Source organism: Lepisma saccharinum, chromosome 3 (assembly GCF_977018435.1).
Source record: "Lepisma saccharinum chromosome 3, izLepSacc3.1, whole genome shotgun sequence".
Taxonomy (NCBI): domain Eukaryota; kingdom Metazoa; phylum Arthropoda; class Insecta; order Zygentoma; family Lepismatidae; genus Lepisma; species Lepisma saccharinum.
Window position 1 is genome coordinate 80,593,415 of NC_139231.1, and position 17,156 is coordinate 80,610,570.

General features: G+C 37.2%; 1 protein-coding gene across 3 annotated transcripts in view; it reads right to left on the reverse strand.

The window, feature by feature from the left end:
* The window catches only part of LOC145985184 (uncharacterized), a 148,217-nt gene that overhangs the window by 37,197 nt on the left and 93,864 nt on the right, over window positions 1-17,156 (reverse strand). For all 3 annotated transcript variants that reach the window (XM_083118895.1, XM_083118894.1, XM_083118893.1), the window contains exon 4: window positions 13,412-13,539. In XM_083118895.1, coding sequence (XP_082975021.1) covers window positions 13,412-13,539 — 128 coding nt within the window. The remainder of the gene's footprint in view (window positions 1-13,411; window positions 13,540-17,156) is intronic.

Sequence of the window (17,156 nt, forward strand, 5' to 3'; positions counted from 1 at the left end):
GTAGGAGTGTAAAATAAACATAGCTAGCAGATGTCAATGTGGAAGCAGTGTATCCATCTTGTGGTGATTATGGCAAGATAATACTCTGGACATTCTGAAGAGTGGCATCTCATGGCAGAAATGTGTGAAAGAAGCAGGTCATACACAAGAGATATGAGCCTGAGAATGTCCAAGATGGATATATCCATCGAATCCACCGCAAACAAGTGAGCATGATGGATATAACCATCATACTCATTTATAGGGTTAACCTTTAGATGCGACCTCTCACGTGCATGAATTTTGAAGAAAGCCGGTGCCTTCTCAAACTTACTGCGAAGTACAAAACAAAATCATAACTCGAGAACTAATTGTTGATTGACTGATTGATTTCCTTTATGGGGATGAATGATGACATGATGAAATTGATGAATGGACACTCACAAACATCCATGCCCAGGCTGGGGTTCGAACCCGGGACACCTGGCATTTTAGTGCAATGTGCTAACCACTCCACCACAGGAGCCGGCAAGAACTAATTGTTGTAGACAGATGAAATTAGTTTGTTTTCTTTCTTAAAGACAAAACTTTTAGCGGAGGTAAAATTTATACATTGTGCCTCCCAATAATTAGTGTTACATGAAGAAGAAAGTTTAACTTTAAAGAAAAATTGCCCCTCCCCCTCAATGGACCGAAGTGAATGAAAAAAAAAGTGTATGTAGTGGTGGTACATTCCTACAACCATGCAAAGTTTAATTGAAATCAGACTGATACTTCTTGAGTAAATAATAATAACATTACATAAAGTGGCAGTGCTGCCAGCTTCAGGACAATGTCTAGAATTTCGCTTCTAGCACGACCCTATGGATGCCAGATGGACCAAATTTGGAGGAAGCACGTCAAAAGACCACTGTATGAGAATATGTAATGTAAATGCCGCAACTTTGAAAAAACGGGGTCCAGAAATTTTGTGTTATTACAGAAAATTTCAAACTTTGAGCCTTTGTCCCCACTTTTCCCCCTGGGCAGATAATACTCTGGACATTCTGAAGAGTGGCATCTCATGGCAGAAATGTGTGAAAGAAGCAGGTCATACACAAGAGATATGAGCCTGAGAATGTCCAAGATGGATATATCCATCGAATCCACCGCAAACAAGTGAGCATGATGGATATAACCATCATACTCATTTATAGGGTTAACCTTTAGATGCGACCTCTCACGTGCATGAATTTTGAAGAAAGCCGGTGCCTTCTCAAACTTACTGCGAAGTACAAAACAAAATCATAACTCGAGAACTAATTGTTGATTGACTGATTGATTTCCTTTATGGGGATGAATGATGACATGATGAAATTGATGAATGGACACTCACAAACATCCATGCCCAGGCTGGGGTTCGAACCCGGGACACCTGGCATTTTAGTGCAATGTGCTAACCACTCCACCACAGGAGCCGGCAAGAACTAATTGTTGTAGACAGATGAAATTAGTTTGTTTTCTTTCTTAAAGACAAAACTTTTAGCGGAGGTAAAATTTATACATTGTGCCTCCCAATAATTAGTGTTACATGAAGAAGAAAGTTTAACTTTAAAGAAAAATTGCCCCTCCCCCTCAATGGACCGAAGTGAATGAAAAAAAAAGTGTATGTAGTGGTGGTACATTCCTACAACCATGCAAAGTTTAATTGAAATCAGACTGATACTTCTTGAGTAAATAATAATAACATTACATAAAGTGGCAGTGCTGCCAGCTTCAGGACAATGTCTAGAATTTCGCTTCTAGCATCGACCCTATGGATGCCAGATGGACCAAATTTGGAGGAAGCACGTCAAAAGACCACTGTATGAGAATATGTAATGTAAATGCCGCAACTTTGAAAAAACGGGGTCCAGAAATTTTGTGTTATTACAGAAAATTTCAAACTTTGAGCCTTTGTCCCCACTTTTCCCCCTGGGCCCGTAATTATTAGATATTACTTAAAATGTTCTTTTTACTCATTCTTACATTTAGAATTTAAATTGTTCAAAAATATGCAATGGTTGAGAAGTTACAGCCTTTTAACTTAATTTATGTTGTAGTAACAAAGGAGAAACACAGGGCTTTTTCAAACGGTGCTTGTTAATAATAGTAACAATGGATGTATTGAATTGTAATTCGAGTATACAGGGTTTTTGTAAATGATTGTCGGGGTTACAAACAAGCACTGTATTTTACGTAATAAAGATAGATACATGCAATATTTTGCAAAATGTTAGAAAAATCACCAAGTTTTTATGACAAAGTCACAAATGTTCCATGTGCTCGCCTCACGAGATCCTGCAGATATCTAAGTGATAGTCTATTTCCTGCCACACTCGGGATAGCATACCACGTGTAACCGTGTAACACTGTAGATGGAATTCGTTATGCGCGTTTTCAGTTCCTCAATGGTAGTGGGTAATGGTGGATAGTAAACGGTATCTTTTATGTATCCCCAGAGGAAAAAATCACAAGGAGAAAAGTCAGGGGAACGAGGCAGCCATGATAGAAGGTTTTCATCCTCATCACTCCCGCACCCAATCCAACGTTGTGGTAATTTCTTCTTCCACTTGAGGAAATAGCCACTCATTCAACATATCCAGGAATGTCAATCCCGTAACCATTTCCTCCATGAAGAAGAATGGACCGTACACCTTTTCTCATGACACAGCACAAAAAACATTCACTTTAGGCGAGTCCTGAACCAACTCAACAAACTGATGACGATTTTCCATTCTCCACATGTGCACATTGTGTGTGTTTACTTTTCCACTTAGGTGGAATGTTGCCTCGTTAGTGGAAACGAAATTCTCAATGAAATTGTAACCGTCAGCCATGAGATTTTGCATATCGCTGGCGAACGTTTCCCGTACATGACGGTCGTTACGTGTTAGCTTTTGGTGCAGACTTAGGCAGTATGGTTTCATGTTTAGCCGTTTTTGTAGAACACTCCATAATGTTGTCTTCAGAATGTTTAGTTCCTTGGATCCAGCAGGAATCGATTTCTTCAGGCTCCGTACATAGGTTTCACGAACTTGCTCCACATCATGTTCCGACACTGATGGTCGACCACTGCTTTTGCCTTTGCAATTGCAACCTTTTTATTTGAACTGTGCATACCACCTTCTAATCAAATTGTCTGATGGTGCATCTTTCCAATATCGCGCACGAAAATGTCGTTGCACAACTGTAACGGACCTCGATGCGTGACATTCAAGGACACAGAATGCCTTATCACTAGTAATATCTGCCATTTTGGAAAACTGTCACCTAGCGGCAGAACCGGGAATATCTTAAATCTGGCAACTATCTGCTAACCCTAGCTCTCTCTTCTATTCTATGAAACAAATAAGGAACAAAACTTGTTGAGTTTCTCAACAATATCGTGCATTTGTGTTCACCCAGATCGATTACAACAATGAGGAAACCCCAACAATCATTTACAACTAATGAACAAAAAACACAGAACTGAAATATAGTGTATAGTTTTCAAAAAATGGCATGTTAATTGCTGCTGTGTGCTAACACGTGTTTGGGGCAAACTTTGACAATCGGGCCTTTGCATCCCCCCCTGAATTCTCAATTGTCGGACGTTGCTTAAATGTTTCTTTTTACTCATTCTTGCTTGTAGAATTGATTTTTTTTTTCAAAAAGATGCAGTAGTTTAGAAGTTACAGCCACTTTTATAAATCTATCCCATAAAAATACGGCGGTCGAATGCAAATGAAGGGAAAATAAGGACTTTTTCAAATTTCACTTGTTAATAGTAGTAAAAATGGATATATTATTTTGTAATTTGAGTATGTCATACCTTCATATGCATACTAAAGGCAGAACTGAAATACCATGTGTGTACTTTTCAAAAAATTGTGCATTAATTGCTACCGAGCACTGCTGGTCGAAATATTGACCATCCACCCTCAACATGTGGCAGTCGGACGCTAAAGGTTCAGAGAGAAGCAAATTATAAGTGAATAAAAATAATGAAGAAATCAAATATAGATTGAGACATCCAATTGAAAAAAATATATTTTCACTGTTCCTCCCTCCACTTTCTTGGGGTGCTCTGAGACTGAAGTGGCAAGTGACATGCAGCATGGGAGTTTCACCCAATGCATGTTATTGAAAAAACAAAAAAACAGCCCAGTACAACTGGCAAGCAAATGACAAGCAACATGTTGGAACAGTTCTTTTCTATCACTGTTCATTTCTAATTACTTCTCATATCGTGCAATATTTCTCTCATTTCCTCATATTTCTCGAATTTTTCCAACATTTCTCCGATTTCGTAGCAACTTCTTGCCATCCAATTCTCTAATATTCTTCCCTTGCATATTCTAATTCAGTGCACTTGGCCTGTAATGGATTCACCCCGAGTCTAGCCTCGCAACGCAGCTATCTTTACTTCTAAAATCCCTATATGTATGTTCTTACTGAAATTTCTTGTGAATATCTTAAATCTGGCAACTATCTGCTAACCCTAGTTCTCTCTTCTATTCATGTTACCGCTAACGACCAAGAGGCAGCTACTGCTATTGTCTACTGTGTATCTTACTCTTTTCCCATCCAATTTTTCTTCTTCATCTTCATCATAAGGCACTACAACTTCATACACTGAGTTTTGGCCTTCTCAACAATTTTTCTGCATTTTTTCTGTCCTGGTTGCACTTCCTCCATTTGTTGATCTTCATATCTTTCAGATCCTTAATAACATCATCTATCCATCTGTATTTTGGTCTGCCTCTTGCTCTTGTCCCTACTGGGTTCCATCTGTATATCCCTTTAACTTGCCTTTTCTGTGGCATTCTATGAACATGTCCAAGCCATCTTAGTCTTTGAGATTTGATAAAGTTTATTATGGTGTTATTTTGAATTATTCTGTTTATTTCATAATTATTTCGTATTTTCTCCAATTACCATCATCTTCTTTAATTGGGCCATAGATTTTTCTTATATATTTTTTTTCAAATACTGATAATTTTTGTTCGCAGGAGTCTTTGAGTGTCTGTGTTTCACATGCATAGTTACTATAGGTCTTATTATGGTATAATAAAGCCTCAGTTTGGCACTCTTTTGAATAACTCCAAATTGGCATAAAAAACTTTGTTTCCAGATACAATTCTCCTTTTCATTTTTTCTTGTATTGTGTTATCTCCATTCACTATTGATCTTGGGTATTTGAAGGATTTTGTCTGTTCTATATCATTTATGGTCGGGTTTTCCATTCCACCTTTACCTCTCGCACATCTTAGGTATTTTGTTTTTTGTGCATTTGTTACAAGGCCAATTTGTTTGGATTGATGTTTCAGCTGTCGAAATCTTTCAATTAAGGATTTTTTTAGATCTTGCTGTGAGTACTATGTCATCTGCATAAGCAATGCATAGTTTAAGTCTCGTAAATATATTGCCTATTAGATACAAATGTTTCGTAATTGAATCTATGATTATACTAAATAATGTTGCCGACAGAGGGTCGCCTTGTTTCACTCCTAGCTATACTTTAAATTCTTCAGTAAGTTCATTGTTTATTTTGACTCTTGCTTTGTTGTTATTTAGGGTCAATGCTATTAGCCTTATTAATTTGTAAGTAGATTGTATAATTTCAGGGAGTTTATGGCCACGCTTCTGTAGACTGAATCAAATGCATGACTGTAATCAATAAATATGTTATGCAAGTCAATGTTGTATTCATGGCATTTCTCAAATATTTGTCTTACTATAAATATGTTGTCTATAGTTGATCTATTTGGCCGGAATAACATTTGGTTTGCTTTCAATAATCTCTGTTAATCTCTTATTTAACAATATGGCAAATATTTTGTACCCTATTTTTAACAGCGTTATTGGTCTATAGTTGTCACAGTTTAGTCTGTCATCTTTTTTGTATATTGGGCACACAATTCCTTCGTTCCACTGCGTTGGTATTTGCTCTTTTTCCCATATATTTAATATCAGTTTATGCAATTTCTGTTTTAATGCTCTACCTCCATTCCTGAGTAGTTCTGGTGGTATATTGTCTGATCCTGCAGCTTTATTTGCTTTTAGATTTTGTATTACTTTGCATATTTCATTCTGGGTCGGGGGCTGTAACTGTTGTTCATCACTTTCATTTCCTTCCATTGGTAATTGCATATTCACCATTTCTTTCTTATTATACAAGGGCAATTCGGAAAAAACTGCCGTTTGGTCATCAATGACAAGACACTCGCAGATACAGAACTTTTATTATACACATTAGAAAAGTACAACATTACATAACTTTTCGACATAATCACCATTCAAATTGAGGCACTTGTCATAACGTTTTACAAGGTTTGAAATTCCTTCTGCAAAAAAATCTCCTGCCTGGGTTCCTTCCCAATTCCCACACACCTAGAGAGAAATAACAAAGCTGCAGGTTGAGCAAAAACATTGGAAAAGCAGTTCCATGTCAATTCAACAAAAACGTTAGAAAAGCAGTTCCATGTTAATTATCTACTTTTTGATGCATCTCACCTTTCAAAACCTATTCACAGTTTGTAATGTTATTATATTTTTACAATAAAATTAATTTATAACACATCTTAATGTGCTGTAGTATACAGAAGTTTGACAACAGCCTTCATCAGGAATGCATTACAATCAATACGATTCACATCATATAGGGCAATGGTAAGTAATAAAGGGTTGAAATAGTATTAAGAAAGGTGCATGGATAGAAAACTAAAGCACATAACATGGGTGTCATCAGTGATGTACGTAGTATAAACTTCATTTTCTATGTATTAACAATAAATAATAACGAAGCACTAATGATATTACATACAAAATTGGATGCATAACCACAACTACCTAACAAAATCAATTTTAATTACAGAAAATAATCATAATTCCCTCACAGTATTAACAATTTTAGTGTTTGCGTTAAATACATCATTCCTACAAACAAATACTTGCAGAAAATAAAGTACACGATTTTGGTACAAGAAGGAACTACATTTGAGGTTCAAATTTGACTTGTAAACTTTGTCCTTACTAAACAAAACAGAAATTTCTACCACAATAAACACATTTATTTGTGACCCTCACCTTCTATCACCAATGTGAAATCTATGTTTTTTTGTTTAGTTTAGTATCTGGCTTCATGGCAGATTTTACTTCAGACAGTACACAGATTGGTATTTCCATAAAAATGTGCATTGATGGCTTCAAATAGGGATCATATAACAGGAATAGTGAGTATCTGATACCACATATCAGTATTGCAAAGTATCAGCTGGAATTAAAACACCGATATCAAGGTGTCCGTGTCTCTTTGGGAATTTTCAAATATGTTGCATGACATATTCACAGAGTCTAAATACCTTGACAATTTTTGTGATTGTATGATGGAAACATTTAGTGACCAATACCCATCACACACAACACTGAAGAAATGGTGTGCCAACATTCAGTGAGGAGGTTTTTTTCAACCGAAGATGCTGCAAAATTTGGGAGGACTGTAATGATGTCAACTCCTAAAATTGTGGACCGTGTCCATGACTAGATTTTGGAAAATCAGCAAATCTCATTCAGAACGATTGCTGAGAATCTACAGATATCCAAGGAACATGTTGGGTTCATAATGCATGATCAATTGGATAAGCACAAGCTTTTGGCCAAGTGGGTTCCGAAATATTTGATCTGCAGTATTCAGAAGAATCGAATGATAATATTGTGAAATAACTTGTGACTGTTGTTGAAATATGATTGCACCACTATGATACAGAGCCACACAGCAGTTACCACAGTAGCTTCATTTGGGTTCTCCATGGTGAAAAACACCAAAGACCCATAAGTCAGCAGGGAATGCCATGGCCACAGTTTTTTGAGATAAAGAAGATATTTTATTAGCAGACTATCTTCAGAAGGACCAAACAATTACAGCAGGCTACTATTACACCTTGCTAGGTAAATTACAGGGTTGTTGAAGGGGGTGATCAGTAAGGAAGAAGTAAGGAAAACTGTGGAAATGTGTTTTGTTTTGAACGATTTGGAGTTTTTGTGCATAGACCATCCATCCTACTCACTAGCTAACAAGATGGCGGATAGTACTGGGAGTGTGTTTCTTCGCTCTGCAAATTGTCGTTCTATTTTCTTGGTGTTGTGCTTCATTTGTGTTTTTCAATACCACGTACAAGTGAATCAGAACTCTGAAGTAACTATGGTCAGTAGTGGCTCATTATTGGAGATATAGGAAATAGGAACTTTCTTTTTCCGGCCGCTGGAACTTCTTCTGGCCTGACCGCAGCCATGATGGGACTACGAACGTCCGAGGACCAACGACGGCGAGGTAAGCAATCCACTCTCGGTTACTTTCACCTCTTGTGCCTCGTGCTCTTGTGCGGTGACATCCATGCCAACCCGGGACCCTCCGAAATTACACTGTTTTTTCCTTGTATTACCGGAACGTGCAAAGTATAAAAAACAAACTTTCTGACTGTGACATTCACTTAAGCGAGCTACTGCAATATGACTGCTTAGTTTTCACCGAAACTTGGCTAAACAACATGGTGATGGATAGTGAATTTCCATTTTTAAAGCATTTCAATGTATTTAGAAATTACCGTGCAATTCGTCGCGGTGGAGGAGTGATGATCTGCGTTAATGTTAAATGAAATTGTAAAATACGAAGAGACCTAATCAAGGACTGTGAAATTATTTGGATAGAACTCAATTAAAAAAAAAAAAAAAAAACTGCTCATTGGATCGTATTATCGCCCACTTAAGAACTCTCTTATTTCCATCCTCGAAGCCTGCAGGGATTCGGTATTAGCAGCAATGACAAGTGGTGATATTATGTTATTTGGTGATTTCAACCTGTCCATCAATTGGGAAAGCCCAAATACGGGAACTATAAACTGCCAAAATGATCAGTGGTTTATTGATACGTTCATTCACGGAATAGGGTTAAACCAGTTCAACTTGCATAAAACACGTAATGACAGCAACCTTGACTATGTACTGGCAACTCTGCTTAATATGCAGGTAACTACAGGAAAAAATCTTCTAGCCTCCGACCATGACTCACTCGACGTCACAACCCACCGGCCTACCATGAAGAAAGACAAGGAATCCGTCATGCAGAACCAAACCTCCCCCCCCCCCCCCCACCACCACCTATGGCGAAAAGCTCCGTGGAATGTCATCCAGCATGCGATCAACACTTACCCTTAATTTTTGTTGATGGAAGAGGAAGTGAATGAAGCCGTTGAGAACTCTGTTGAAATTCTGCATGCCACGATAAAGGACTTCGTGCCCACTGCGAGACCGATATCTACCAAATACCCCGTCTGGTTCGACAGAGAAGTTCTCTTTGTGTTAAAAAATAAAAAAAACAAGCTTGGTACCTATGGAAGCAGCACCCTAATTTTTACACTCACGGTAACTATTGTAACATCAGATGTCATTCAAAATACCTACTCAGAAAAAAATATAGTGAACATATAAATAACATAACAACAACCGAATGTACTACAAACCCTAAGAGATTCTTCACAATACTAAATTCAAGAAAACAAAGCCCACGTATACCTAAAGAAATTGTTCATAATACTGATATTGCTAGTGGAGAAGAAAGAGCCGAACTTTTCAATGTTTTTTTTTTCATCAGAACTTCTCACCTCCCTCAGTTTCCGACCCTCTCCCCCACTTAAATGCTGTCTGTCCTCACACACTATCTTCAAAAAAGATCCCCCGAGGAAGTAAAATACCTTCTCGCTTCATTGCCCCTCCACCGGTCCCTAGGTCCAGATGAAATCCCCACAATATTCCTACGTAAAACTGCTGACTCCTTGGCTCTTCCTCTGTCTGACTTACTCAACAAATGTTTCTCTAAGAGTGTGTTTCCGAAAAACTTCAAACGGGCCAACATTGTGCCCATTCACAAAACTGAAGATAAAAAATGTGTAAAATCCTATAGACCAATCTCACTTCTATCGCCACTATCAATTATTTGTGAAAAAATCATCAAAAACAGGTTACTTCAGTTTACGTCACCATATATCAACCAACACAGCACAACATGGTTTTCTTCCAGGCAGCTCTTGCCTAACAAATCTCTCTGTCTTACTTTCGCATGCTGCCAGAGCTATTGATAATAACTCCCAACTTGACACTATATATTTGGACATTTCGAAAGCCTTTAACAAAATTAATCATAAATTTCTTCTTCATAAATTATCATCCAGATTTAACATCCATGGCAAATTTCTCTTTTTACTCCACGACTACCTCCATGAGCGTGAACAATGTGTTGTTCTTTCAGGTATCTCTTCTAACTTTCTTCCCGTTTTGTCTGGAGTTCCTCAGGGGAGTGTCTTAGGGCCACTCCTATTCCTTCTGTACATGGATGACCTCCCTGAAAAAATGTCCTCCCTCCCTATCAATATGATGACTGTAAACTCTTTAAGGAGATCTAATCGCATCATGACATGATGATTCTTCAAAATGCTCTCACAGAACTAGTTAAGTGGTGTCGTCAGTGGAATTTAGAACTAAACCCTCAGAAATGCTCTTTCCTTACTTATTCCCTAAAAAAGAACAAAGTGGTGTCTACTTATTCTATTGAAAACAATCCAATCCAAAACGTTTCCACCCAAAAGGACCTAGGTATTATCATGGATGAAAAACTCACTTTTAATTATCATATTATAGCTACCACTAAAAAAGCCATGCGCCTTCTCGGTCTTCTATACAGATTTAGCGAAATTCAAAACCCATCATCTCTTGCTTTATTCTTTAAATCTTTCGTCTCGTCCATCCTTGAATACTGTTCCCCAATTTGAGCAATGGCCTCAAAAACCAATCTCACCAGAATAGATTCTGTTCTCAGTTTCTTTCTTGCAATTGTTCGCCATAGAACACCTTTCTTTCGACATGTATCCAATTCAGACACCATGGCTGCTCTGAATATTCACACTCCATCCTTTCGTCGTGATCTAGCCGTCATGAAATTTTTATACAAGATAATAAATGGCAAAATCAGAACAGATCTAATCAGTGAATTCACACTTAGGGTACCCCAAAAGCAAACGCGCAACCTGCAACTCTTCCACAACCCAACCACTAGGCTATCCCTTCTACAATGCTCCTTGTTTTACAGGCTCCCAGAAATCTACAACAAACTGCCCCTGAATGTAGATATTTTCCTTCCTGAACGTAATTTTTGTATATTACTGACCAAGAACATGTAAATCTATCCCACCTTGTTATTGTTTTTATCTTTTGTTTCTACTTTATGTTGTTTCAGTGTAAAATGGCGAAATAAGACTGTATCTGAAACTCTGAATAAATAAAAAAAAAAAATAATAATATTGCTCCATCTGACTTAGCTATTTTGTAATCTTAAAAAGAAAAAGATACTGAAAGGACAGACATTTTACAAGAATGCACAGGTGATAGCAGGAACAGAGCAGTTTTAGAAGCATTTAAGACACTTGAGACATGATATGCCACGTGTGTTGTGCTTCAGGGTGAATATGTGCAAAAGCAGGAAACATTCCATATCATTTCCTTCTTGGTTGGCTGAAAATATTTCAGCTCTCACTCCCCCATGTAACATTATTTTTTACAATTGTTGCATTTTTTTAAAATGGTGAGCAATTAGTAACTCTAGTGCATGATGATTCCATTATTTAAGACAAAAACCCTAAATAAGCCCCAACTACTAGTCACCAATTTCTACTGTGTAAAATGTCTTTATGTCCCGCACTGTGGCTGTGCTGTCTAAGGTGTCATGCTTTCGGCTCCAGATATGGGATGTATGCAGGTTCAAGTCTCCTGGGAGAAGCGTAACAACTTTTCTCCGGAGATTTCAGCCTGTGTATGGGACCGGTGGCCACCCACCATCGTGAGGAAATATACATTATGATGCGAGCTGTGAATGAGTAGCATAATCTGGTCATGAAACCTACAACAATTACGGGGGGTTCGTTCTGCTGACCACACATCATCCTGTAACTGATTGGATGATCTTCCACCTAGACAGGTGGGAGTGCGGCCGGCAGTCAGTAGGTAGGCCATGGCCCTCACAGGCTGTTGCACCACTTAAAGAAGAAAGAAACTGTCTTTATTCTTAAAATACAAGCAACAGAAATTAAATACTTTTTCATTGCCCATGTTGAGAAATTATATTAGCCAACCATGCAAGAAACATGGGTCTATAGATAAGAATTCCTTCAATTCTTGGCATTATGTGTGTACTGGATTGCTCCAGGGTATTGGTGGGGTTACAAAGCATAGTACAGACCATAATATACCATTTCTAGGGTACATTTAAAAAATCAGTGCATATACTGATGGTTTTTAATCCATATTTTGGTTTTTTTTAGTGCATACAAATCTGTCTCCTGGTGATGTAACAGTTGGGCTGAAAAGTTCGTAGGCTGACTCATAGATGGCGTTACTAGAATTAAATCCATGTGATTTTTACTTAGTACTAACCTTCAAAAGATACGTGTATAAATTTCACAGCTGCCGGATAATTAGTTCGTGAGATATAGCATTGTGAGTGAAGCAGCTTTTGTTATTGTGAAAAAATGGAGAAAAAATAAATTTTGTGTGTTAATAAAGCATTGCTTTTTGGCGAAAAAAAATACTGTTGAAGCCAAGGCTTGGCTTGATAAACATTATTCGGACTCTGCACCAGGAAAATCAACCATTGAGAAGTGGTTTGCTAAATTTAAACGAGGCGAAATGAGCATCGAAGACGATGCACGCAGTGGATGCCCCAAAGAGGCTGTTACCGACGAAAACATCAAAAAAGTCCACAAAATAATTTTAAATGATCGTAAAGTGAAGTTGATCGAGATAGCTGAGACTTTAAAAATATCAAAGGAACGTGTTGGACATATTGTGCATGAATATTTGAACATGCGAAAGCTGTGTGCAAAATGGGTGCCGCGCGTGCTCACAATCGATCAAAAGCAACAACGTTTTGATGATTCGGAGCAATGTTTAGCGATATTCAACCGTAATAAAATTGCTTCCCCATCCACCATATTCTCCAGATCTGGCCCCCAGTGACTTTTTCCTGTTTGCAGACCTTAAAAGAATGCACTGGAAAGAAATTTAGCACTGATGAAGAGGTAATCGCCGAAACTGAGGCCTATTTTGAGGCTAAAGAGAAATCGTACTATAAAAATGGCATCGAAAAATTGTATGACCGCTATAATCGTTGTATCGCCCTCGAAGGCAACTATATTGAATAATAAAATCGAATTTTCTCAAAAAAATATTTTTTACTATGTTAGCCTACGAACTTTTCAGCCCAACTGTTATGTGCCAACATGGATGATTGTGAAGAAAATATTAGTGTTTGTTTCAGAAATTAACATTCATTATTAACTAAATACTAGATACTTAAAGACATTTTCATTATTGTTATTCTGACCTTTCTCCTATAAGTTCGAGTTGTCTGCATGGCATTCCACATCCATTATCTACAACCTGTATTTTGTAGAATGGGAGGTTTATTCTAACAGCCACAGAAGTTGCTCCAGCATCAATGGCATTATGAACCTTAAAGAAAATTCAGAAGTAAGACAACAAGATAATGACAACTACATAAGGTATTTGCCGTAACTCTATGCTATTCATATCATTGTACTCAGTGGCGTGCGGTGACATTTTCCGTTGGGGAAGCAGATTACACCTGATATTGTTTTATTCGAAATTCATTTGCTCTGTTGTCAAACGTATTTAATGCAACAAACGATCATGGATGATTGAAACAATTTTCAAGCGTATTCACAAATTCACTTTGGCACCACGTAGTTCTTTCTGTAGAAAATAGTAAACAATACCAACACTAAACGTTTTAAAGCAAGCAAATAGAAATTCACGTGCCCGAAAAACAGTAACTTCTAACCTTGCAAAGTGCTTAAGTGTGACCACGGCCAGCGAGTTTTACCAACTCTATTTGGCGTGTGTGTCTATAGACATGTTAGCTGTCTTAATACACCGAACAATCTGAAACTTTTATCTTCACATAGAATATGTCATACGGATGTCAGCAGTCATATTTTTGTGTTTTTCCTGTGCTTCGAAACTTTATAGTTTATTTATAAAAATAAATTTTAACTAGCTTGGTGAATATGCTACAATGCTGGCAGTATACAGTACACGTGGACACTTAATTGTGCAGTTCGCAACACTGAGGACATCAGCACACTTCACCGATGGCACCTGACTATCATTCATCCCTTACCGAGTGGAAAACAAAATTTTCCCTCCACATAAGCTAGTCTCCTATTGGGTAATTCAAGGTCGCCTGTTTCTATTTTGAGCCCTTGGTGGCTTTGGCTACAAGCTGGCCAGGGTGATGTGTTGCTGATGTTTTGTCCACATGCCACAAGAGGTGCGGATGGACCCATATCGGAAATGAACGAATCTTGGAGGCTTGCAGGTTGATTCTTTAGAGGCAACACGGAATAAATAATGAAAAACAAAACGTTAAAGAAGTAATTTTGTAACTGTTATGTTGTATGCCAGCACTGCTGGCCTTGCTGTACTGGAATGCACACACATGTTTGTACTGTATTTCACATGCAGAAGCAAGTTCAAAGAAGTGTCTCACGTGGTTGCTAGAGCAAGGATTTTGTACACAATAATTTGCCTATTTCTTTTTGTTATGTTATCTTCAATGTTCATATACAGTCAACATTATTTTCATCAAACCCAAACATAAACTTACAATCCTCAAACTAACAACAGAACAAACACAACATTGCCATGAGATATAACCCAGTTCCTGCGATTATATTATTTCATTGCAACTTATTTTTAGTGTTATCAAATGTTAAAGTTATTGTTAATTTTATAGTTGAGATATATATAAAAGCTTACCACTCTACTCCAATCATGGGGGTGAATATAGTGCCAGGGATGTGACTAGTACACAACCTCCCTGTTCTTGAGATTATTAAATTCCGGGTAATTGGTTACATTTTTCTAAATGGATGTATTTATTTTCATGATGTCTTCTTTTCACCAAAATGTGGTATACTGGTGTATATGTGTGTTCTTTTTCTGATTGTTTTTTAGTTTAAATGTTATTTTGAATGTATAGTATCTGCTTGATCTTGCCTGATAATGGCGCTGTTACCATATGGCAACTCTTTACATAAACAGTGGAAAGCTGTTCGTTTGCTAATTTCGGTAATGAGTTTATTTTATTCTATCTATTCCTTGTTGTGTTCATTCTAAAAGTAGTAAAATTATTTGTGAAAGCTTCTGACTCTACTTCCATGATTTATGTATGTCTATTCTTGTTATGTTACATTATTCTTGAAGTTTTGAAATTTTACAAATATAATGGAAAACACACACACACAATTGTGAATTATAAATATTCTTGAAGGTATTGAATACCAGTTATTTTATTATTATTGTAAATGAAAAAATAGTGTGTAACATTTACATAGCTCCACATCGTGGTTGTGCAGTCTAAGGTGCAAGCTTTGGAAGATGCACAGGTTCAAGTCCGGGGGGAGCGTAACAACTTTTCCTAAGATCTCAACTTGTGTATGGAACCAGTGACCACCCACCATCATGAGGAAATTGGGGAGCTTTGAACGAGTAGCAAAAACCCAGGCATAGAAAACCAACCACAACAACTGGGGGTGCTGACCCCATGTCACCTAGTAAAAGTTTGGATGATCACCCCCCACCTTTGATAGGAGTGAGGCCGACAGTTGGTGGTGCTGTTGACCCATGGGTTATTATTATTATTACTATATTTACATAGGCACACACATAAACCAAATAGGCCTATCAAGAAAGAAATGGAGAGATACTTTTACTTTGATTTCCGATACAGTCCTGCAAAAGTAATGGTACTTGTGTATCACAGGGGTGGAAACTAGTCTAGTGGTCAAGATTAATGATTTGCCTGATAAAAACAACAAGAAAAACTAACTAAACACTCCGATAAACCTAACTAACTCCCTAGCCTTCTTAAACCTGAAGGTTCATGGCTGCAGCAACACAGGCCTTCCATCTTTCCCTATCTTGAGCAAGTTCTATATACTCTTTTCCATCCCTACCGATTTCCTTTAGGTCCATCTCAACGTTGTCCCTCCATCTTCATCTTGGCCTTCCTACAGATCTCTTACCATCAGGTTTCCCAACAACAATCCTGTAAACTCCTCTTTCCTCTCCCATTCGTGCCACGTGGCCTGCCCACCTAAGTCTTCTTGATTTAATTATTCTAATAATATCTGGACATGAATACAAATTATGTAGTTCTAAATTATGTAACCTTCTCCACTCACCTGTCTCCTCATCCCTTTTAGGTCCAAAGATTCCTAAGGATCTTATTTTCAAATACTCTCAATTTATGTTCCTCTTTCAATGTAAGGGACCAAGTTTCACATCCATATAATACTACAGGCAAAATTACAGTTTTGTATATTTTAACGTTTAGTTTCTTAGATATTAAACGAGAAGACAAAAGTTTATGAAGAGAGAAGTAACATGCATTTCCTGAATTAAGCCTACTCTTTATTTCCTCTTTAATATAATTTTCATTTGTTAATATTACTCCTAAGTATTTGAATTTGGAAACAGGTTCAAACGAGTTGTTATCAATAATTAGATTTTGATTATTACCTAACACTTGGTTTTGGCCTGTAAGCATACATATATTTAGTTTTCTCTTTGTTAACTTCCAAACCTATCTCTTTAGCAGTTTTGAAAAATATTTTAGCATTATTCTTAATTGTATTCACATCATCCCTCAGTAAGTCTACATCATCTGCATATGCTAACAACTGAGTCACACCATTTAATTTTAGTCCTTCTTGAGTTTCTTTTACCTTCCTAACAGCATATTCTTTTACCTTCCTAACAGCATATTCTAAGGCAAAATTAAAGAGCAATGGAGATAATGCATCTCCTTGTTTTAACCCATCATGAATTGTAAATTTGTCAGACATATTAATACCCACACGAATTTTACTTTCTGTTTCACTGGTGCATATTTTTATCATACTAACAAGCTTCTTAGGTATTCCAAATTCGACTAATATATTATATAATTTATCTCTTTTGACCGAATCATATGCTTTTTTGAAATCAATGAATAGCTGATGGACATTTTGATTATATTCCCACTTTTTTTCAAGTGTCTGTCTGAT